Source organism: Sus scrofa, chromosome 5 (assembly GCF_054392235.1).
Source record: "Sus scrofa isolate SSC_HxYL_T2T_F1_AM1 chromosome 5, Sscrofa_HxYL_maternal_Yorkshire_Landrace_v2.0, whole genome shotgun sequence".
In the NCBI taxonomy this organism is placed as follows: Eukaryota; Metazoa; Chordata; class Mammalia; order Artiodactyla; family Suidae; genus Sus; species Sus scrofa.
In genome coordinates this window covers 11,524,746-11,548,500 of record NC_139387.1, presented here as the reverse complement: position 1 = coordinate 11,548,500, position 23,755 = coordinate 11,524,746, and the positions used below count along the sequence as shown (strand labels likewise).

The following is a 23,755-nucleotide window of genomic DNA, read 5'->3' as shown; positions in this document are numbered from 1 at the left end:
CCCTACCTGTAAGGGCCTGCTTCCCTAGGATAAATATCATTGCACACCCTGGGCCTTGCTAGCCAGTGGAGGAACAGAAGGAGGAACAGGTATGGTTCTACAGTTTGCAATTCAGTTACTTTTTTATTATGTACCCCTCTTCTCAGGAGGGCTAGAATTATTATTTTATCATGTAGGGAGATACACAGAGGCAAAGACAGGGATGTGGCTTGGTGAAGATCACACAGCAAGTCAGCAAAGGAACTAAGGCTCGAAAACAATTTTAATTAAGCTCCTGCAAACGGACTCTCCTGTAGATAACAATTTCACACTCCAGACAAGGTACAACCCCCCCCCCCCAACACTTCCGGGCTCAGAAGAAGGAAGATTTTGAGGGAGTCGAAATATGGATTAAATGAAGGGCAGAGAATGAGTCTGCCAGTTTTTGTTTTTGTTTTGTTTTGTTTTCCAGCTTTCTCTTGAAAGCAGCTGGAGTCATGGCAATGCCTGAAGTGACTGACACTCTGATAGAAAGCCTGCTATCTTTTGGGCCTGAAAAAAACCAGAGGACAGAACCCAGGGCAGCCGTGACTAGGAAAGAAAGGAGAAATGGTTAAAGGAGAGAGACAGAGAAAGCAAACTCCAAATTCCAGGCATCCTCTCTACTCCAGCATTAAGCAGTCTGAAATGATGGAGTTCCCACTGTGGCACAGAAGGTTAAGGATCTGGCTGATAGTCTCTGTGGTGGCCTGGGTTTGAACCCCGGCCAAACACAGTGGGTTAAGGATCTGGCATTGCCACAGCTGTGGCATAGGTCAAAGCTGATTCAGTCCCTGGGCTGGGAACATCTATATTCTGCGGATGTCACTGAAAAAGAGGGGGGAAAAGTCTGAAATGAGATGGCAGCTGTCTCTCATCACAGACAAGACACATTGGCAATTTAAGTCTAACCAAGTGAATTGCCTGCCCAAGGGGAAAAAGATCAACATTTTGGAAGACTATAAAAGAATCCATAGTCTCTTCAATATACCATCCGTAATGTAATAAAAAAAATTACTTGACATAGTGGAAGGAAAATGTAACCCATTCTCGAAAGGAAAGACAATCAACAGAGGCCAGCCCTAAATGATCCATGCGTGGGAACTAACAGAATAGAGACGTATAGAATACAGAAATAAGGAAACAACACATGTGTATGAATAGAGACATATGGAATATGTTTATGAAAAGATAAGAATCTCAGCAGAGAAACAGAAAATACCAAAAAAAAAAAAGAAGCGAAAGAAAATTTGAAAACTGAAAGCCATAGTATCTGAAATTTTAAAATGAAATGTTTGCACTTAATAGCAGAACAGGGATGGCAGAGGAAGAGTGAGCTTAAATATAGATATTTTTAAAGAAATTATCCAACCGAAGGAAACAAGCGAAAAGCCTATAAACCCTGGAATTCCCAGATTGCCCCATGGTCCCCAAATCCTATCTGGGTTTGTATCTTCTCTTGACTCCAGTGGCGAGGGAGTGGTTCTGGGTCCAGCTTGTTTCTTGAATCCCGCCAGGCACCCCCTCCTTTTCTGGATTTCCTGTTGTGGTCACCAGGCACCCAAGAAAAAAAGGCTCAAGGAAGGACATGAAGGGTGGGTTACTAACACTGGAGAAACATCCAGTAAATTCTTCTCTTCCAAGCCCAGTGCAGAGATTCTCTGGTAATTAACCCTGGAGTGAAAACCAGGCCTAGGAGCCGGGTGAGGTTCTTCTGTCTTTCCCCTGGGATCTAATGGCTAGGCCGGTGGGACCATCTGACAACCATTCATCCAATCAGCCACAGGCCAAGGATGGCCAGTGAGGCCCCCTCCCCACCACTGCCAGATGCCGGTAAGAGAACGGAAACAGGGCAGGATGAACTGAACAAGAGAGGAACTGGAAAGAGGGGAAGTTGAGGGGAGCCACAGCCATACCAAATCCAAGCCGAGTCTGTGACCTACACCACAGCTCACAGCAACGCTGGATCTTTAAAGCACTGAGCACCGCCAGGTATTGAACCCACATCCTCATGGATACTAGTTGGGTTCGTTACTGCTGAGCCTTGATGGGAGCTCTGGCTTTAGATCCCTTCTTGGAGCTTTGAGTGGCCAAGGAGCCAAAATCAGGGGATGAAGCCTCTCTCTCCTTCTCCTCCCTCTCCAATCCCAGAGCTCATTCCATCAAAGCAATTTCTTTTCTTTCTTGCTTTTTCTTTTTCTTTTTTTTTTTTTTTGCTTTTTAGAGCCATATCTGCAGCATGTGGAAGTTCCCAGGCTAGGGGTCAAATCGGAGCTGCAGCTGCCAGCCTACACCACAGCTACAGCAACGTCGGATCCTTAACCCACTGAGCAAGGCTGGGGATGGAACCTGCATCCTCATGGATACTAGTCAGGTTCATTTCCGTTGAGCCACGACGGGAACTCCAGGACAGCCCCTTCTGATGCTTCTGACAGACACCTGGCTGGACTCTTTAGAGTTCCTCTCAAGGCATGAAAGAGAGTCTAGTTGTTTATATTTGTGGTTGAAAAATTGTCCTATAAAAACTAAATTCAGAAGCGGATCCCGGAGGTTGCTGATTCACATGATGAGTTCCATCCTCACGAGAGCTTTCAGCCACGATTAAGGCACTGATGGGGAAGCACCACAGGCTAATTCCCTGTGGCTGCTGTAACAAATGACCACAAACTCAGAGGCTTAAAACAACCCCTACCTATTCTCTTAGGTTATGGAGTCCAGAAGTCTAAAGTTAATCAACTCATCTGGAGAGAATGTGTGGGGTGGAGTCTAAGGCTTCACGGAGGAAGGTGGAACATAAACCTGTCTTCATTGCTCTGATGGTCCTTGGCGGATACTGTTTAGCGCTGGCTAAAGGAAACGCAACCTACCCAGGACTGCTGGTACTGGCTCCAAGTTTACACAAACTTCTGGGACCCAGAGTAACCCAGAATGACCCAGACCACGGTCTATTGGACAGAGGGGTTGATTACAGTGGTCAGTAATAAATGGGTATTTGAGTTGAGCTCACCTCACCTTAGGTCCACTGGGATGCTGCCTCCACCTTGGTCACCATCTTCCAGGCTCCTGAGTATGTAATTGGAAAGGAAATTCTTGGAAGCTTCAGATTGTTCCCCCAAACCCATGAGTAGGGGCTATTGCCGTGCGATATACTGGTGGAGGCCATTGGGTTTTACATTTCTAGCTAACTATTTCAAGCAAAATCTGTGCCACCTTCTTAGAGACATGGCAGAGATTGGTGCCATCATCAAGGAGAGAAGGGCGGTGACTCCTATGAGACACGTATTCACCCTCTCCAGTTTGCCTGATCTCCAGTGACCGGTCCTGGAAAACAATGGTAGGAGTTCACAAACCTTCGTAGGTTGAAACACTTCACAGAAATTGTTGTTCCTGAGACAGTCTTGTTAACAAAGGAAGAAAAAACAGGATCCAGCTGTTGGACGTATCCATCAGTCTTCTTAGTTGCAAGGAAAGACACCAATTCTGATTTCTTAGAGGAAAAAAAAATGTATTTACTGGAATATTGTCATAAGAGGAGGCTGGAGTCCAGGCTTGGAAAATATGTGTAAGCCAAGACACCATGATGGTGTTAAGGGCAGAGAGCAAAACACTCATCTTTCCTCAGAACACTATTGCTTCTGCCACCTTCAGATACCATCCTCAGTGGTGCAGGATGCAGGCACTCCCATTACCCTTCCCCTCTTCAGAAGTCATGTGGAAGTTCCCTGGGCAGGGACTGAACCTGCGCCACAGCAGCAACCCGAGCCATAACACCACCAGATCCTTAATCCACTGTGCCACCAGGGAACTCCCAGAATTGGTCCTAAGGACACTTAGTCTTTGCTTTGTTTGCTCCAGAATCTGGACCCATATGGAAAGAGCCAATGAGTTAAACCTAGCCGGAGCATGAGCCCTGGATGACAGGAGGTGGCAGAGAGAAGGAAGGATCTGGTCTCTCGGGCTTCCCACACCGAGGTAATGTCAAGCTATTCTGTCTCCTGCGATTTGACACTGGGGACCTAAGCCACCTGCTGGCAGGGGCCTAGGGGGCGGGGCTGACCATAAGCTCCTGGAGTTGGACCTGCCCTGCTTCCTGTCCTTTCTGAACTGTGCAGAGTTTGTGCTTCTTTCCATTCTCTGACCTGCCCTAGTTCCTTTCCAAGATACCCTCTTTTGTGCTGACATAGCCAGACGCAGGTTCTGTTGCTTAAAAACCAAAGGAATCTCAACTGACATAGGTTCAGAGAGGCTGCCTCTGCTGGCCCCAGGCTGGTTCATCTCCTTGACACAAAACAAAGTTCCCTGACCCGTTGCTGCTGTCTGGTTTCATTTTTCTCTTTCTTTCTCTCTTTCCCTTTCTTTCTCTCTCTCCCTCTCCTCTTTCTTCCTTCCTTCTTTTCTTCCTTCCTATATGTCTTTCTTTTCTCTTTCTTTCTTCCTCTTCCTTCCTTCCTTCCTTCCCTCCTTCTTTTCTCTCTTTCTTTTCAAATCAACCTCTGTTCCAACACAGCATTTGGAATATCCTGGGAACTTTAGTCTCTCAATAACCCCCGGCCCCAAAGAGCAACTGGCAACATGTCAAACGATCCACCCACCGTGTTGTCATCGCCACCGCCATAACATCATCAAGAAGTCACTGCCTGAAGTTCCCACTGTGGCACAATGGGATCAGCGGTGTCTTGAGAGCACTCAAGACGCAGGTTCAATCCCCAGCCCAGCACAGTGTGTTAAGGATCCAGAGTTGCTGTGGCTTAGGTCACAACGACGGCTTGGTTCTGATCCCTGACCTGGGAACTCCATATGCCACATGGAAGCCAAAAAAAAAAAAAAAAAAAAAAAGTCTCTGCCTAATTACATCAATCAGCTGGAAGTCCAATGTGCATTGATACTGGAAAAGCAGGGCTAGAGACCACTGCCAGAACTCTTTGGTATTCCTGGCCTTCTCATTGCTTGTTCCTCCCTGCCTCTGTCTTTAATCATGCCTCAGTGTCTTTTTTTAGTCCAAAATTGATGGTTTTTCCCATTCCCCTCTCTCTCCAGTCCCCTCTCCTCCCTTATTGCAGGCTCCACACCCCTTCCTTGTCTTGCACCCAGCTGCCATCTGCATCAATTCCTCCCCTGCTGCACTCAGCTCCAGAGATACATTGACCCTTCTTTCCCTCTCAAACAAAGGCACCTCCTAGTCTTGGCCCTGGACATGGGTCTGGTCCGTGCACTGCTCTGGGGGTGGCGGAGTCGGGCCCTCCTGCAGACTGTCATAGATGCAGGTGAGCTCCTCCAACTTCCTCTCCAGTTTCTGGGCACGCTGCCTCAGCGCTTCAGCCAACTGTGTCTTTGCCCCTTTGTGCAAGTGGATTGACTCCTTCACCAGGAAGCCCACGTCCACCAGAAGGCCGACACCTGCAGTGGCTATTCCCATGATCCGGGCGTTTTTGGTCATTGCCAGAGCACTGCCTCTGAAAGCTGCCTTCCTCTGTGTGCTGCTTAAGGCTTCGATTCCCTCATCGGTCCATAAGAGATTTGAGTGAGCTTCTAAGCAAGGGTTGACTTTGACCCGCTCCATGGCTCTAATGTTGGTTTCAACGCGTTCTATGGCTTTTGCAAGTACCCGTGCATTGTCAACAATTTTGGGGGTGTTCTTAACTAGAACCTGCACGACCACGTGCCATTTTTTGATATCAGTTGACAGAAGGCAACTGGCTTCAGTTTCTCTTAATGAAAGACTGATCTTGTCCACAATGTCGGTGGACACACTGGTCACAGAAGCCGCTATTCTCAGCCCCAACCCAGTGGCAGAGAGTGCTAGGCTGACCCCTGCAGTCACAGGTGCCAGAGACAGACCGACGATGGTCAGGACGCTGGACACAGCGTCAGCGGAGGTGGCCACCACTTTGGAGATGGTGCAGTCTCTGTGTACTTTGTCAGCCTTGTCCGCAAGCGCATGCAGCTTTCCTATACGCTCCTCGAGCTCCAGTTTTATGTGAGGAAACCTCGTCAAAAACCTCTTTCTATCCAGCTGCTCTTTATTCTTCATGCTCAAGTCTGTTTCCAGCTCCTCCAGATACTCACACAGTGCATCTGCCTCTTCCCTGTAACAGTGAAGGTCAAGGCGTGAGAAAGACAGTGTGCGGGTTCATAAAACGGGTTTGACAAATCACAGGGATTTTGTTATAAATCAAAATAAAAAGAATTTTACAGAAGGAAATTTTTTTCCTTCAACATTAAATACATGTTTTGTAACTTGTAGATGCTCCATAGACGTATTCAATCATGGAATAAATAAGCAAAAGTCACCTCCACTTAACCTAAGGTAGGTATCTGATAGATGCCTCAGAACCAGGTCAACACCATCGCCTCCAAAGAGTGTGTGGGGGGTGAACTCCACAGATAATCAAAGAACAGTGGGACTGGAGCAGAAATCCCTCAGTCAGAGGAACTTGGTGGGGGTGAGGCGTTAACCTGCTCGCTGCCCTTGGCTACTGGTAGTGACCCCTGAGCCCCTGGAATGTTCTGGATGAGAGGAGTGTTCTTGTCCACCTGGGCCCTTGGCCACTGGGCAGCCCCACAAGGCGATAGGGCCTCTGGGTCACGGGGAATAATTGCTGGAGGAGCTGGACCCTGGGACAGTAGCCTGAGCCCCGGGAGGGGCTGGAGACAGCAGGTCAGCCGTGCGGGCAGCATGTGATGGAGCCCCAGCAAAACTCCGGACACCGAGGCTCTGGTGGAAAAGACTCTCCCCTTGACCAAACTTGAGGCAGGCTCTTCTGAGCCCCCTTCTCGCCGACCCTTGACCTCACACCCGTGTCCTTGATGGCCCCCATCGCCCGCGTTCAGCCAGAACTCTTGCAGGTCACTCTAGGGAGAACGTCCCACCGGCACTCTTGACATCAGATCACCTTTGAGGCATAGGTCCTTGACCTCCTTTTAGCAAGAGCCCTCCTGGGAAAGTTTAACAGGGGTCCCTACCCTTGACGCCCCCCCCCAGGAACCTTCCATCCACCCCGGCAGCCCCTGCTCCTTGGCGACGAGTCCCCGTTGTCTCTGACGCATTTGACTTTGAGCCCAGTCTCTCCTCCACGGCGATGGTCTTTGCACCTCTCACGATGGGCCTCAGTAACGTCTTCCTTATCATTTTAACAAGGGTCGGAAGCATTTGTTTTTTAAACAAGGGGAGCATCCCTGCCGGGCAGGGCTCCGTGGGCCCTGTCCCCCTGGAACACAGGACAGCTGTGCGTCCTGAGGACAACGGGAGCTGCCCATTCGAAACCCTCCCAGCCTCTGCCCTGTGGCTGATGGTCACCCACATCCTGCCCTGGCAGACACCCTAACGGGGGTCACCACAGCTTCAGTGAGTTCTGCGCCTCCCTCTAGGGAGCTCTCGCACCTGAGAGGGTTTGGGGAAGCCCCCACATTTGCCATTGGTGTCAAGTGTAAGGAGAGTCCCGAGGACTGTGTCTCGGGTGGCAGACTGGTGACTGCTGCTTACTCGGAATTCTTCTAAAACATTAAAAACTCAGAGCTGGCAGAGGCCTTAATGATCGGTTTGCCCGGCAGCTGCTGTCTTCCAAGCCGCGTGCCCTTGGCCTTCCCCGCTGAAGGTCACGGGTCCATCCACTGTCCCCGCTGACTGGGAAGCAGGAGATGTGCTATTACCCTGGCGCCCCTCGGGCCCACCTCACTGACTCCTGACCCAGCACCCCGACGTCTCAGGGGTCACCAGCCTAACCCATACCTTAGCTGGTGACAGCTTCACCTGCCTGCACACCAAGGCCGTGGCGAGTTTATGGAACCTCTGAAAGAGTCAAGAGACTTTGGGAATCATCCCTAAGAACTGCTCGGCCTGAGGAAGAGTTTCCTCGTTGGTGGGAACTCGTGAGTCTGCTCAGAAGCTCTCAAATTATACAGAACTGGCAGCCACTCGTTGTAATGTTGGAGTTGTCCCCAGGCCACACTGCCTTCCCACCGGTCAGGGCTACCCTGCGTAGAACAGAAGAGGGGCCCAGGTGGCAGGGAGAACCCCCAGCTCCCAGGCAGGGTGTGGAGGACACGGTCACCCAAGGCCCTGGATGCCCGGCAGGAGAGGACCAGGTCAGGGAGGGAAGAAATGTCCCCTCACCCACTCAGGGGATCTCTGCCAGGTGAGCAGCCCCTGCAGTTCGGTGTCCGGGGGTCCACTCGCCTCACTCCAGCTCTGGCCCTGTTGCCCAAGCCTTCCTACTCCTCCTCCACCTCAGACCCCTCTGCTCCATCCTGACCCCCAGATCTGACCATGGTCCAGGTGTCCTGGGCCTTTGGATGAGATGATTGCACATGGCTACCCACCTCTGACCCTGCAGTTCACTCGAAGGCCATTGCCACCATCCACCGGTTTTTGGTTTTTGTTTTTTTGTCTTTTTAGGGCTGCACCTGTGGCACATGGAGGTTCCCAGACTAGGGGTCCAATTGGAGCTGTAGCCACTGGCCTACACCACAGCTCACAGTAACGCTGGATCCTTAACCTACTGAGAGAGGCCTGGGATCGAACCAGTCTCATGGATGAGACTTGGGTTTGTTAACCACTGAGCCACGACGGGAACTCCCACCATGCATCAGATTGAGTTGCTATCCCCATTGTTCAGATGACAAAGCTGAGACTCGAGACAGAAAACCAGGGTTCCAGAGCTGGGCCAAGGTAGAACCAGCTACCAGCTCAGCCCAATCCAATTCCCCTCCAGCCTCCCTGCCTGTTGGGGCAGCAGGATGCTGCACTGTTTGTACAATTCTTAAGACGAGGAGAAAAGGGCTCTAGCCAGAATCCCAGGAACACAAACTCATGACATCAGGTTTTCTGACTTGTGCCACTGGAAGTCCTGCTTGATTCTAAGATCAAGGCCCTTGGCCCCTGTCTCTTTTTTTCTTTTCTTTTTTCTTTTTCTTGTCTTTTCTAGGGCCATATCCACAGCATATGGAGGTTCCCAGGCTAGGGGTCGAATTGGAACTGTAGCCACCGGCCTATACTACAGCCACAGCAACACAAGATCCAAGCTGCGTCTGTGAACTACACCACAGCTGATGGCAATGCCAGATCGTTAACTCACTGAGCAGGGCCAGGGATCGAACCAGCAGCCTCATGTTTCCTAGTTGGATTCGTTAACCACTGTGCCACGACGGAAATTCCGGCAAACTCTTTTTTTTTTCTTTTTTTTTTTTTAATCTTTTTGTCTTTTTGTTGTTGTTGTTGTTGCTATTTCTTGGGCCGCTCCCGCGGCATATGGAGGTTCCCAGGCCAGGGGTTGAATCGGAGCTGCAGCCACCGGCCTACGCCAGAGCCACAGCAACGCGGGATCCGAGCCGTGTCTGCAGCCTACACCACAGCTCACGGCAACGCCGGATCGTTAACCCACTGAGCAAGGGCAGGGACCGAACCCGCAACCTCATGGTTCCTAGTCGGATTCGTTAACCACTGCGCCACGACGGGAACTCTCTTTTTTTCTTGATAGGGCCTGCAACATATGGAAGTTCCCCTTCCATAGGGGTTGAATTGGAGCTGCAGCTGCTGGCCTACACCACAGCCACAGCAATGCCAGATCTGAGCCACACCTGTGACCTATGCCACAGCTTGTAGCAATGCCAGATCTTTAACCCACTGAGCAAGGCCAAGGATTGAACTCGCATCCTCACGGACACTATATTGGGTTCTTAACCCACTGAGCCCCAATAGGAACTCCCCAAGAAACTTTTTAAAAGCTAACAGTAATTGAGCACCTACTATGTGTCAGCAATTTCACCAAGCACTTTCCATGCACAATCTCAGTTCCTCACAATAAAATTGAAGAGATGAAGGAACTAAGGCGGGGGTAGTTAAGTAACTTGTCCAGGAGTTCCCGTCATGGCGCAGTGGTTAACGAATCCCGAGTATGAACCATGAGGTTACCAGTTTGATCCCTGGCCTTGCTCAGTGGGTTAAGGATCCAGCATTGCCATGAGCTGTGGTGTAGGTCGTAGATGCGGCTCAGATCCCATGTTGCTGTGCGGCTACAGCTCTGATTAGACCCCTCCATATGCCGCAGGATTGGCCTTAGAAAAGAAAAAAAGACCAATAATAATAATAATAATAATAATAACTTGTCCAGGGTCACACAACCTGCTGCTTCCTTGCAGGTTTCACCTCTGCTCAACCTGACGCCATTCATGGCCAGCAAATGACGTGGAGGAAATTCTCCTCATGGAACCTTAAGGACAAACATTCTCAACACTAGTGACAGGATACTGCCTGCAGCAGGTGCCTGCTGGGAAGAAACTAGCTTAGGGGCAGGGGGATATGGGTGACTTTCCTGGAGCTCTGGTGCAGGTTACCTGGGCAAACGGATCTCAGCCAGAATTCTGTCCAGGACTTGAGTGAGCAGACGTTTCATCTCCTCACTCTTTATTACGGTTTGCAAACACTTAATGACAGCCTTCAAAAAGTCCTCTATGTCTAGAAGGGAAAAACGGGGGGGTTATAATTAGAAGATTGTGGTGGAACATAAATGGTATGAGTATGCAGTGGTTAAAATTCATCTTCCTGAGCAGTAGCCACCTGGAGCTATGACTGTGTCCCCCTCCAAAACCGTAAGATGAAGCCCTGACCCCCAGGTAACCGCAATTGAACCTAGGGCCTTTAAGCAGATAGTCACAATGAAATCAGGTCATAGATGTGGGGCCCTAATCCGATAAGATTGTGTCCTTATTAGAAGAGAAGAGATACCAGATTTTCTACCCACCCTCTTTCTCTCTCTCTCCCTCTCCTCTGTGGTCCCCCCCCATCTCTTTCTCTCTCTCTCCTCTATCTCTCCACCACCTCCTCTGTCTCTTTCTCCCCTCCCCTCGCTGCCCCCCACCCCCGAGGAACATCCATGGAGCATGGAGGGAGAAGGCAGTTGGCATTCGCAAGGCAGGAACGATAGTCTCACCAGAAACCAACCCTGCCATGTCTTGATCTTGGATTTCCAGTCTCCAGAACTAATCACCTAATTCCTGGGTTTTAGATGTCTTTGGGAACCTAACATTTTAATCCTTTAGAAAGCAAATGAATACAGGACAATACGGCTTATTAGTTACCAACTCCATGGCAGAGTCTGGGCAGCACCCTGTCAATAAAGGCTTTCTTTCATGTTTTGACAGTGAGGCAAATGAATATTCACAGGAAATGGGAAAAAGAATGTAATGACTTGGAGTTCCCGTCGTAGCGCAGTGGTTAACGAATCCGACTAGGAACCATGAGGTTGCGGGTTCGGTCCCTGCCCTTGCTCAGTGGGTTAACAATCCATTGTTGCCGTGAGCTGTGGTGTAGGTTGCAGACGCGGCTCGGATCCCGCGTTGCTGTGGCTCTGGCGTAGGCTGGTGGCTGCAGCTCTGATTAGACCCCTAGCCTGGGAATCTCCATATACAGCGGGAGCGGCCCAAGAAATGGCAAAAAGACAAAAAAAAAAAAAAAAAAAAAAAGAATGTAATGACTATCAACAGTCTCAGGTCAGTTCAGGGCAAGATTCCTGCCCAAACGAGCTGCCGAAAAAGTGTGGTTTTCGGGGACACGGAGGTCGTGGAATTGCTGGTAACAGACTGGCTACCAGTCTGTATTTAAGTGTGGGCTGGCCCTTGATGTGAAATGGGCTTCCTGCTACATTCGCACAAAGAGGTGTTATTCTTACTTCATGGAAGAAAAAAGTGAGACTGAAACTGCCCAAGGCCAGCAGGCAGAAAGCTCAGAGGTTGAATCCAAGGCCAGCTGATAGACATTTCTTTGACCTTCCTTTGAAGCCTCCTTACGTTTTAAAAACTCCTGTGAGGTTTTCATTCTATACCATAGTATGCTAGGGGGATTGATTCTTCATAGCTAACTTTTGGTGGAAAGCCCACCCCAGCGGGTACGGAAGTGGAGATACGATGTTGTGCACATGAAACTTCTGAAATACTCGAAACTGATGTTACCTCAATTTTAAAAAAGAGTTGGAGTTCCCGTCGTGGCGCAATGGTTAACGAATCCAACTAGGAACCATGAGGTTGCGGGTTCGATCCCTGACCTTGCTCCGTGGGTTAAAGATCTGGCATTGCCGTGAGCTGTGGTGTAGGTCGCAGACGCAGCTCGGATCCCGCGTTGCTGTGGCTGTGTTATAGGCCGGCAGCTACAGCTCCAATTCGACCCCTGGCCTGGGAATCTCCATATGCCCCGGAAGCAACCCTAGAAAAGGCAAAAAGACCAAAAAATTAAAAAAATAATAAAATAAAATAAAAACAGTGTTTCTGGCTACACACCATTGAGTAGAACTCAACTGGAGAGGATTCTTCCTGTGAATCACAGACACTCCAGGATGGGGAGGGGAGGGGGATTCCTCAGGTGGGGGGGGGGCCCTCAGCTCTGACCCAGTGATCAGTCCCTATCACCCTTCTCTCCTCCAGGCTGGCCCCAGGGAACAAGCTCCCCCACCTGGCTCCACTGGCCCCAAGCCAGACCACTTATAAACAGGAATTTGTCATGTTTTAGTGTTTTGGAGGAAGACTTTATCAGGAAACTACCAGCCCAGCCTTCCTGCAAGTTTCCCAGAAACTGCTGGAGTGAGTTTGGGGTGGGTGGGGGTCTGCCCTCCCCTCTCTTATCCTTCAACTTGATTCGTTTGCTTTCATGGGCGGTTCCACGGAGGGTCTGATTTTGTTCCTGAGGCGGTACAGTGAGGGGGTGGGGGGAGAAGCAGTCCTGAGAAAAAAGGACTTAAGATAAGGCAGTTAAAAAAAAAAAAAAAGGAGTTCCTGTCGTGGTGCAGTGGTTAACGAATCCGACTAGGAACCATGAGGTTGCGGGTTCGGTCCCTGCCCTTGCTCAGTGGGTTAAGCATCCGGCATTGCTGTGAGCTGTGGTGTAGGTCGCAGATGCAGCTCGGATCCTGCGGAGCTACAGCTCCGATTCAACCCCTAACCTGGGAACCTCCATAGGCCACGATTGTGGCCCTGGAAAAGGCAAAAAAAAAAAAAAAAAAAGAAAAAAAAGAAAGAAAAAAGGCAGTAAAGGTAGTGTTGATTTGAGTGCATGGAGAACTGTTCCAATTTTGGGGGTTTTTTTGTTTTTACTTTTTTTTCTTTTTCCTGTTTCACTAATGGAAAAAGGAAACGAGGGCTCCCATGGAGGGAACCCCCAGCCCTAAATCTGCATATTGATTAACTGGGGTGGGGGTGGGTGGGGCAAGTAACTGAGGGCCTGGGTCTCTGTAGGGGTATCTGAGATCAGGAGAGTCAGCACCTGCCAGAGACCATCCCACCTGGCAACCAGGTGCTTTGCCATGGCAGCACCAGGCAGGGGTCCTAACACAGCAGGGCGGCGGGGACAGGGGCTTTCTGCAGGAGGGGGGCGGTTCCCCCCCCCGGAACTAACCAAGTGCAGGTGGGGGGTTCAGCCACAGCCCTCAGGGAGGACCTGCACCGTGACAGGCACTGGCCCAGGGCACAGACACACGATGCGTCGATCCTCATAACGACACACGGGGCAATAATGGTCGCATCTCACAGGTGAGGTCAGGTGAGTCGCTCCAGGTCACACAGGTGGGAAGCGGCCAAGGCCAGACCAGGTTCAGCTCAGTGGGCCACTGACCCTCACAGAGCTGTGGGGGTGCCAGCAGGGCGGGCGCTGGAGGACACGGCCCCTGCTGGGGACGCCCCAGGCTCGGGGTGCAGGAGGGGGCTGGGACCCAGGGAGAGTTCAGGACAGGCCTCCAGGGGTGCTGGTGGACCTCCTCTCCCTGCCCCGCCCGGCCTCAGGGGCCACCCCCACCAGGTCTGCTGTCCCCCCTCCCCGTGGGCTGTCCTGGCCTCACTTCTGGGCCATCTGCTGGGTGGTGGGTGGGGAGCGAGGGAGCCCCTTGGCTGTGGCTCCCTGAGGAGAGGGCCAAGAAGGAGGCTGTGGGGACAGGCCCCTGGGACCTAACTCTAATGCCAGGGTTCCCCTGGGCAAGCTGATAAGCTCAAGGACGCTTATCGATCCCCTTCTTGGTTGGCGATTCCTCTGTAGGTTCACTCAGCCTGGAGGACCCGCCCTCAGTTCTAGGTCACGAGGAGGAACCACAGAGTAGAGGCGCTGGATACCTAAGCACAAGAAAGCTAATGAGCTCATGGTGGCAGCTGCAGGGTCTCAGGGATCTCCCTTCCGCTCCGTCTGGGTCAGGCTGGAACGAGGTGTGGCTTCGCCCTTGGGGAAGAGAAAACAGATTGTGGCCTTGACCCTGAGTGAGCAGGGGCAGCGGGAGCAGCGAGGGGACAGGTCTCCTGCACATCCCCCAGGCACAGCCCCCAGGGCCCAGCGGCCTCCACCCAGCGGGTTCCTCTGTGTCCTGGGCTCTGCTGGCTGCTATTTCAGGAAAGTGACTCACCTCCCTCCAGCTCCCTCCAAGCCAAGTCAGAGGCCTGTTCTCCTGTTGGGGCCCAAGGAGAAGCGCATCAGACAAGGGATAGCCAGCTGCTAAGTTAGAGAGGCCATAAAACCAAACTCAGAAGAAAAGAGAGGAAGGGAATACTCTGGAAATCACCTGTGGTTTGGGAACGTTAGTGTTTACTCATTGGCAATAGTTAATACTGATCCAGTGTCTTTGATGAGAAGGGCTCCTGAAACTCACGTAAACTCAGCCCAAGTTTTCACATCGGTGCCAGAGCCTGGGCTTGAACCCAACTTTTCTTCTCCTTTTCTTTTCTTTTCTTTTCTTTTCTTTTTTCTTTTTTTCTTTCTTTCTTTTCTTTCTTTTTCTTTCTTTCTCTTTCCTTCTTTCTATCTAATTTTGCTGAAATATTTTACTTTTTAATTTTTTAAAAATTTAAAGAAAAAAAAAATTTTTTGTCTTTATAGGACTGCACCTGAGGGCATATGGAGGTTCCCAGGCTAGGGGTCAAATCAGAGCTACAGCCGCCAGCCTACACCACAGCCAGAGCCACGCCAGATTTGAGCTGCATCTGTGACCTACACTATAGCTCATGGCAACACCAGATCTTTAAACCACTGAGCGAGGCCAGGGATTGAACCTGCGTCCTCATGGATATTAGTCAGATTCGTTTCCACTGAGCCACAATGGGAACTCCAGAACCCAACTCTTTCAGATCCGAATCCCACATTTGTGATGACTAAGCTCTACTCCCATTAATATACAGAAATATCTGTGGATCTGTTGGTGGGTACCCGACTCCTCATTCCAACATGACATGTTGCCCCTGGAGCTCCAGTCTCTGCCTGCACCAGTTTCCTGTCCTGCAGCTTCCCATAGCCCACACCCTCCTTGCTTCTGCATCAGCCTTTCTCTCACAAGGGCCTGGACTCCACGGGCCCAGCCCAGTCCCCGCAGCCCTGCTGTGGGCTGCCAAGCACCCTCCTGGCTCTCCTCCCCTACCTGCTGGACTTGGAGCTGTTTCTTGTTCTTTATGTAAATAACAGTGCAAAGAGCAGCCTTCCCGCATGAAACTTTGCCTGCATTTGAGATTCTTTCCTTAAGCTGTTTCTAGAAATAGAATGACTGGGTCCGAGGGTATCAGCATCTAAAAATGTTCCTCCCTGGAGTCACCCTGTTGTGCAACTACTTTCACACTCGGTATGTGACCCTGTGCCTCCTTTCAGTTTTACCAGTTCTTAGTAGTCTTTTTTAAGAAAATAGCAGATCTTTATATCAAGAGAATTTCTTTCAGTTCTGCTGTGCTTATCTTGCCTTGGGAGATGAGGAGAGAAAGCAAATGTTGATGATGTTTACCTGCTTTTGTAAGGAGGAAAAAGAACAGTATATCAACTGCCCCTCCTGAGACCTGACGGAAACGATGGTAAAAGTACTAGAAGGTCTAATAACAGCGAATGATGAGAGTGGCTTGTGCTCGTGGTCTTTGCTCTGCACCAGTAGTTGCTCTAAGGCTTTAAAAATGATAACTCGTATCATTCCAGTGACCTTGAGGTGTGAACCCCTGTAATCCCACTTTGAGGTAAGGAAGCTGAAGCACAGATGTTGCCTGATTTGCCCAAGGTCAGAAATCTTGGAGTTCCCACTGTGGCTCAGCAGGTTAAGGACCCGATTAGTATCCAAGAGGATGGGGGTTCGATCCCTGGCCTTGCTCAGTGGGTTAAGGATTCGGCCTTGCCACAAGCTGTGGGGTAGGTCACAGGTGCAGCTTGGATCCTGTATGGCTGTGGCTGTGGTGGAGGCCGGCAGCTGCAGCTCTGATTCGACTACTAGCCTGGGAACTCCCCATCTGCCACAGGCACAGCCCGAAAAAGACAAAAAAGAAGAAAGAGGAGGGGAGGGGGAGAGGAGGGGGGAGGGGAGGGGGAGAGGAGGGGGGAGGGGAGGAGGAGAAAGAGCTCTTGTCCGTGGTTGACTGGTTTCCAACACACTCACCAGGCTCAAGAACATACACCCTGCCTCTCCTCACTCTGCTCCTAATAAAAAATGGGAATGAGGGCAACAGGAGCCCAGAGTATCCAACAAAAGTTTGAAGACTACTTGGATGGAGAAGCGACAGCTGAATTAAGAGGGGTGGAAGGAGAGAGACAGTCAGAGAGAGAGGGTGGACAGGCAAGAAGAACGTTCTGCCAGACAGAGTCCCAGAGAGAGAGCAGATGAGAAGGAGGCAGAGGGGAAAACAGGGGATAAGTTCACCAACCCCGCATCCCGTCCCTTTTTCACTTACATCCACACCGGGGGCGGGGGTGGGGGGGTGGGGCTGATATCACAACTGAGAGACTCCATGGAGTTCCCATCGTGGCACAGCAGAAACAAATCCGACTAGGAACCATGAGGATGTGGGTTCCATCCCTGGCCTCGCTCAGTGGGTTAAGGAGCTGGCGTTGCTGCCAGCTGTGGTGTAGGTCACAGATGCGGCTCAGATCTGAGGTGGCTGTGGCTGTGCCTGTGACCTTCAGCTGTAGCTCCAATTGGACCCCTAGCCTGGGAATCTCCAGATGCCGCCAGTGTGGCCCTTAAAAGCAAAAACAAAACAAAACAAAACAAAAAAACCAAAAAAAAAAAAAAAAAAAAAAGGGAAGACTCCAGAAAAAAATACTTCTATATTCTGGCATTTAGGGATCCAGTCATTCCTCCGGGAAGCTTATCAGTCAACCTTCCTCTCTTAAATACGAATGGGCAATCCGAGATCAGATATATGAGAAAAATAACAACGTCAAAAAGGGCGACTAAGATAAACAGATGAAGAATAATATCATCAGATATGGATAGTTTTGGAAATAGAAATTGTTTTTTTTTTTTCTTTTTAGGGCCACACCTGTGGCATATGGAAATTCCTGGGTTAGGGGTTGAATCAGAGCTGCAGCTGCAGGCCTACAAAATAGCCACAGCAAGGCCAGATCCAAGCCATATCTCTACCCCACAGCTTGTGGCAACACCTGAACCTTAACCCACTGAGTGTGGCCAGGGATCAAATCCACATCCTCACAGACATTAATCAGGTTCTTAACCTGTTCAGCCACAAGGAACTCCTGGCAATAGAAAAATTTTAATAGCTCAAACATTTGTCCTCGGGGAGATTAAAAGCGTATTTTAATCATAAAATGAGAACAAGAAGCACTGAAAAGGGGGGGGGGAATGAAACAGACACCCCCTGCCCCAAAGAGAGAAATACAGGAAATAATAGGGTCTTACAAAAGAACTCTAAAGAAAATTTGAGAATGAAAAGCAAAGAAAGCTTCCAGAAAATTAAATAAACACACAAACAAAAAATGACCAAAAAATGGAGCTGAATGGGGAAGTTTAAAAGTTAGCAATCTCAGTTGTTTCTAGAAAGCTAATTGGGAGTGAGCTGCAGGGGAGAAAGGGGGGTCTCTATGCATGTGTGTGGTGTGTTGATGGATTGGGGTGGAGAATAACCAAAAGAGAGAGAGATGTAGGATCCAGGAATCAGGAAGATCAACCCACAGAGATGGGAAGCTAAGGATGAGCGCAGGCATAAGCAGCAGAACTAGAGAGCCTCTAATCCAGACTGGAATGAGAAGTCGAGGGCTCTGTGGACAGGGGACTTGATATCATACCTCGTATGAAGCACAGTTTTGAAAGACACTGAGGGACGATTGAAGATAAACAGTGCAAGAGGGAGTTCCTGCCATGGCTCAGGGGAAACAAATCCGACAACTATCCATGAGGGCTCAGGTTCGATCCCTGGCCTCGCTCAATGGGTTAAGGATCTGGCTTTGCTGTGAACTGTGGTGTAGGTCACAGATGTGGCTCATATCCTGCGTTGCTGTGGCTGTGGGGTAGGCCAGCAGCTGCAGCTCTGATTTGAGCCCTAGCCTGGGAATTTCCATATGCCAAGGGTGCAGAAAGCAACCCCCCCAAAAAAAACACAAACAAACAAATAGCAGGCCAGGGGGGGTGCGGGGGGAGGACACCTCCAAGCAGGTTCCTTCTCTTTCCAAGCCACCCTCACTCTGGTCATTCTCTGGCTGGTCCATTTCCAGCTGCTGGTCTTTGCTCTCAGACTCAATCTTAACATGTAGTGTCCCGGGGCCCTGGGTGCAATTCCACCCTTGAAGCCACCGGCCTCCCCCTCGACCTTCCTGCCTTTCATCCCTGGACCTGGACACCAGGTATGTGTTTGCTGGGTCCCCTTGAGGCAAGGGGTGACTCTGACCCAATCCTGACTAAGAAGACACAGGGGGACTCAGCTGAGGGTGTCCTGGGGGGCTCCCTGCTGTAAGGGACAGGTGGGAGAGGAGAGCCGGCTGGCCCCCGGCCTCCTCCTTCTGCCTCCTATGCTGCCTGATCCCGGGAGCCAGGCAGCCTCTAAAATCATGCAACACGAAATCGGGAATCAAGGCAGAGAGCGGAGGCGGGTGTGGGCAGAAAGAGGTGAATCCTGGATGATGCCGAATATTTGTAAATGTGGCTGCGACCTTGACTTCATCTTTCCCACCCTCCTGTGACATTCTTGGCCTGGCCCTGAGCCTTGTCTCGGGCCTCAGCTGGGTGTGGATGCTGGACGGGCTCGCTCCAGCTTCATTCCTGGACAGGGTCCTCCTGGATTAGCTTTGATTGGTCAGTTCCTGGAAAGGCCGTCACGGGAGAAGGGAGGACCATGGAGAAGCCTGTCCCTGCCTGGCTGCGTGGGCAGACCCGGAGCCCTGTCAGCCCCATGGCTGACAGAGATTCTCAGCAAAGCATCTGCCTCCACCTGCCTGCAGGGCAGCCTCCTTTGAGGGAAAGGAAGGGTTAAGACAGGATCGAGTTCAAAGTCCTTAACTCTGACGTTCTGGGTTAAGGACCTGCTGTTGTCTCTGTGAGGCTATGGGTTCGATCCCTGGCCTTGCTCAGTGGGTTAAGGATCCGGTGTTGCCATCAGCTGTGGCGTAGGTCACAGATGCGGCTCAGATCCAGTGTTGCCATGGTTGGCGTGTAGGTCTCAGCTGCAGCTCCGATTGGTTCCCCAGCCTGGGAATTTCCATATGCTGCAGGTGCAGCCTTAAAACAACAACAGCAAAGTCCTGAGCCCAGCACCCAGGCCCTCCTGGCTGTTCCCACCCCTGCCTTCCTCAGCCCTCCCTGACTGCACAGAGCCTGCTGGGGGACTCCTGGATGCCTTGCCTCTGGTTACCCCCCAGGCTCCAGGCCTTTGCTCAGTCTGCTCCTCCCCCTGCAATGCCTTCCCTACCTGCCTCACCTTGGGAACAGTTACCTGTCCTTCGAAGCCCAGCCTGGAAGTCCCTCCCCCTGCTGCCTTCCCCCAGTGACTGTCCAGGGCCCCCTTGGATGGTACACTTTCCTGGCTAATGTTCTGAAACTGCACAACTCAGATTCAGACTTGAACTAACAGACTGGGACTCAAACCCTACAACACCCAGATTGGGACTTGAAACTGCTGTCTTTTTTTTTTTTTTTTAACTGCTTTATTGGGTTTAATTGATGCACAACAAACTAAACACAATTAATAAACTATGCATTTAAAATTTCACAAGTTTTGATGTGTAAGTTTCACCCAGAAAACTCTTACCAGAATCAGAAGAGGAAGTACAGCCAGCACCCCACCTATTTCCTCTTGCCCCACTGTAATCTTGCCTCTTATTCTCCTGACCCCACTACCCCCAGCAACAACTGGCCTGCTTTCTATCAGTACAGACTAGATTGCAAACCCGCTATCTTCATTAAAGTCACATGGCTGGTCTTAGGACATACTGATGTTCACTTCTTTATGTCTCAATGCAGAAGGCAATCATTGAGAGACCAAGCGATAGGTAAAAAGCAAGCAGATTTATTGAGATAGGGTATGGGCCGTCTCACACGGCCAGAGACCCCAAAATATGGGGTGGTGAGCTTTTATGGGCTAATTTCATAGGCTAATGAGTGGGAGGATTTTTCCAACTATTTTGGGGAAAGGGCTGGAATTTCCAGGAATTGGGCTACCACCCCCTTTTTTGGCACTTTTATGTCCTGGCATTTTGGCCATGTCATTTAGACGCTAATATGTTATAATGCTATATTGAGGCTCCAGCTTCACTGGAAGCCTCATCATCCACCATCTTGGACCTAGTTGGCACCAACCAGATATTTCGTCACATCCTCAAGGGCTATGTCATTCTTTTAAAGGTTGTGCTCTGCCCCCTTCCCTCCTGTTTGCGTTCTATTTGTGTGGCATTTCTTCAGCGCCAATCACCCCGCCAGGGGCCCTGTCTTTTCTCTGCTGCACCTCCTGCTCCAGGGCCTCTGGGGACGGCCTGGCTAAAAAAAAGGGGGTGTAGGGACATGAAACAAGCAGCACAACCCTTGTTTCACCAAGTCATTCCATGTGTTTCTTCTCTATCTTGATGAAAAGCTCTTTCTGGCAGAGACAAAATAACACTGACTCAGATTTCACACACTGATGTAGTGTATTTTGACAGTTCTATCAGGTTTCTGAGTGTTTTCATTCATGGGCATCCCCTGCTTTCCAAAAGATCGCCCCCTGCCACTAAACTTTTACGGAAAAACCACATGCGTTTGCTATGCCCCACGTCAATTTGTGAAAGGTTTTCTCGGAACACTCTTTCAAGAAGCACGAAACACCCTGTATTTTTTCAAATCTCATTGCTCTAGCCATGATATTTTTCTTTTTTTCTTTTTTCTTTTCTTTTCCTTTTTTTTTTTTTTTGCCTTTTCTAGGGCCGCTCCTGCGGCATATGAAGGTTCCCAGGTTATGGGTCGAATCGGCGCTGTAGCCACTGGCCTACACCAGAGCCACAGCAATGTGGGATCCAAGCCGAATCTGCACCCTACACCACAGCTCAACGGCAATGCCGGATCCTTAACCCACTGAGCAAGGCCAGGGATCGAACCCGCAGCCTCATGGTTCCTAGTTGGATTCATTTCCGCTGCGCCACCACGGGAACTCCAGCCGTGATATTTTTACGAGGAAGAGAGAAGTGTAGAAAAAAACATGGGTCCCAGCTAAACTCTGAACAATGCCTTTCTGCACTGGAGGTGCCTTTGAAGACACGAAAAAGACTGTGCTCTTTTGACCATTGCAGATGTCCTTTAAATGTGTCCTACTTCAAGAAGGAGAAGAAAAACGAGAGGAAAGAAGTCGGGGTGCACAGGAGAGGAAGAAGCCAAGGAGGGGGAGGAGAAGAGAGAAAAAGAGGGAAAAACCAAAAATTTCTAATCAATCAATCGATCCATCAGCCAATCGTCAATCCCAAAGGGATTACAGTGTAAACCAGAAAGAAACAAACTACAAAGGTACCGGAATAAACGATAAAAACTACTGTTGAGTTGAGGAAATCTTTCTCACCAAAACACAAAGCCATAAAGGAAGTCTGACCCATTTGATCTCTTCAACATTAAAAATTGCAAAAGAAGCAATAAACCAGGTCATTACACAATGACACCAGGAGACGCTGTCTGCAATACCTACAGGAGGCAAAGGTGCATGTCCACAACACAGAGAGCCTAAAATCCACATGAAAAGACTGAGACCAATTTTTAAAAACCAGGTAAGAAATCTGAACAAAAAAACTCCTGGAAAAGCAACTCGCACAGGCTCACACAGCTCTCAATGGGCTCAAGTGAGGCCAACACCAGGCCTTCTGGCAGTGGTATTTTAGGAGGGACAAAACGATGTTAACAACCCCCAAGTTTCTAGGTGTGTCTGCTTAGATAAACAGAGATCTGAGCGCGCACGCATCCTGTTATGCACCTGAGTGTATAGATTTTTATCTTAAGAAAACCAGGGAAGAGTTTCTGCTGTGGCTCAGCAGGTTCAGAACCTGACCAAAATCCATAAGGATGCCGGTTTGAATCCTGACCTGGCTCAGTGGGTTAAGGATGCGGTGTTGCCTTGAGCTGTGATGTAGGTCCCAGATGTGGCTTGGATCCAGCGTGGCTGTGGCTGTGGTGCAAGCCGGCACCTATAGCTCCGATTCGACCCCTAGCCTGGGAACTTCTATATGCTGAAGGTGAGGCCATACAAAGAAAAAAAAAAGAGAGAGAGAGAGAGAAGAGAAAACAGGGATCCTGCTGGGGATTATTCTGCCGTGATCCCTTCTCACGTCCACACTCCGGGCTGTCTTTCTGATTCCAGACACATAGAACCACCTCTTACATCTCCCACCACCACATCCTGAGCCGAGGCCAGAGCGGGGACAGGAAGGCAAAGCCCCCATCTCCCTGCTTGCTCTCCTGTCCCTCCCTTATCCCCAGACACTCAGGGTGGGTGAACAAACCTTGATTCCTTGTATCTCAAAAGAAATCCTCTGGAGTTCCCATCGTGGCTCAGCGGTTAAGGAATCCGACTAGGAACCATGTGGCTGCGGGTTCAAACCCTGGCCTCACTCACTAGGTCAAGGATCTGGCATTACTGTGAGCTGTGGTGTAGGTTGCAGATGCTGCTTGGATCTGGCATTGCTATGGCTGTGGTGTGGGCCGGCGACAACAGCTCCAATTCGACCCCTAGCCTGGGAACCTCCATATGCCACAGGTGCGGCCCTAAAAAGACAAAAAGACCAAAAGAAAAAAGAAAAAAAAAAGAAATCCCCATCACAAGCAGCCTCAGCACTGCACCTGGGGGGGCAGCCTCCAGGAGGCCAGGACACAAGGAGGAAAGGCTCCAGAGTTCCTGTGGTGGCTCAGTGGTTAACGAATCCAACTAGGAACCATGAGATTGTGGGTTTGATCCCTGGCCTCGTTCAGTGGGTTAAGGATTTGGCATAGCTATGGCTGTGGCGTAGGCCAGCAGCTGAAGCTCCGATTCGGCCTCTAGCCTAGGAACCTCCATATGACACAGGTGTGGCCCTGGAAAATACAAAAAAAATACAAAAAACAAAAACAAACCAAAAGAAGGAGAGGCTCTGACCCCCACCCTCCTCCACCCACCTCTGCTTCCACCAAATTTCCCAGAGGGCTGAGCACCCCGACATCCACCAGACTCCTGGGGTCATCACTCACGTCTCAGGAGTTCAGATCCAGAGCTGGGCACACCGAGCTCTGTGCTGTCTGGGGGCCCAGGGGGTGGGAGGAAGCAGTCAGACAAGCCTGCCTCCAAATCCAGGCTCTGCCACTGCTCAATGTGTGGCCTTGGCTCCATTCCCTGAGCTCTTGGAGCTTTGATTTCCCTTCCTCCGTAAATCAGTGACAACCACGCTTTTCTCAGAAAGTGGTCCTGAGGATGGGGAGGTGGGCGGGGTCCTCCCCTCCCCTGCTTACCCAGGAGTCTTCCTTGGGCTGAGGGTGAGCACGAAGCAGCTCCTCTCACCGTGAGGATCTGGTCCCCAGCTGTGCGGCTCTGCAAT

At 50.3% G+C, this 23,755-nt stretch overlaps 1 protein-coding gene across 7 annotated transcripts; it reads right to left on the bottom strand.

Annotated features, from left to right (window-relative positions):
- Nucleotides 1-98: 98 nt before the first annotated feature.
- LOC100156062 (apolipoprotein L3) lies at nt 99-23,755 on the bottom strand. Of its 7 annotated transcripts, none has more exons than XM_013997551.3 (5): nt 23,670-23,755; nt 14,391-14,432; nt 14,107-14,209; nt 10,351-10,471; nt 99-6,104 (listed from the first exon to the last, which is right to left on the bottom strand). In XM_013997551.3, exons 3-5 carry the CDS (start codon nt 14,132-14,134, stop codon nt 5,195-5,197), a joined length of 1,059 nt encoding a protein of 352 aa, XP_013853005.2. In that variant the 5' UTR covers nt 14,135-14,209; nt 14,391-14,432; nt 23,670-23,755; the 3' UTR covers nt 99-5,194. The 7 variants fall into 7 exon arrangements, 5 of the variants coding, with proteins under 5 accessions (XP_013853005.2, XP_084811546.1, XP_020947198.1 ...); XR_014803074.1 differs by lacking the exon at nt 14,391-14,432 and having other exon boundaries at nt 1,518-3,505; nt 4,611-6,104; XR_014803075.1 differs by lacking the exon at nt 14,391-14,432 and having other exon boundaries at nt 2,188-3,505; nt 4,611-6,104; nt 13,400-14,209.

What these genes read in the sequence shown, in the direction of transcription:
- LOC100156062 (XM_084955419.1), bottom strand. Translation starts at nt 14,294, where the DNA reads ATGTGCAGGAGACCTGTCCCCTCGCTGCTCCCGCTGCCCCTGCTCACT. An exon ending in ATTAGCTTTCTTGTGCTTAG is followed by an intron (nt 6,105 to 14,106) that starts GTATCCAGCGCC and finishes TCACTGTTACAG; the next exon opens with GGAAGAGGCAGATGCACTGT.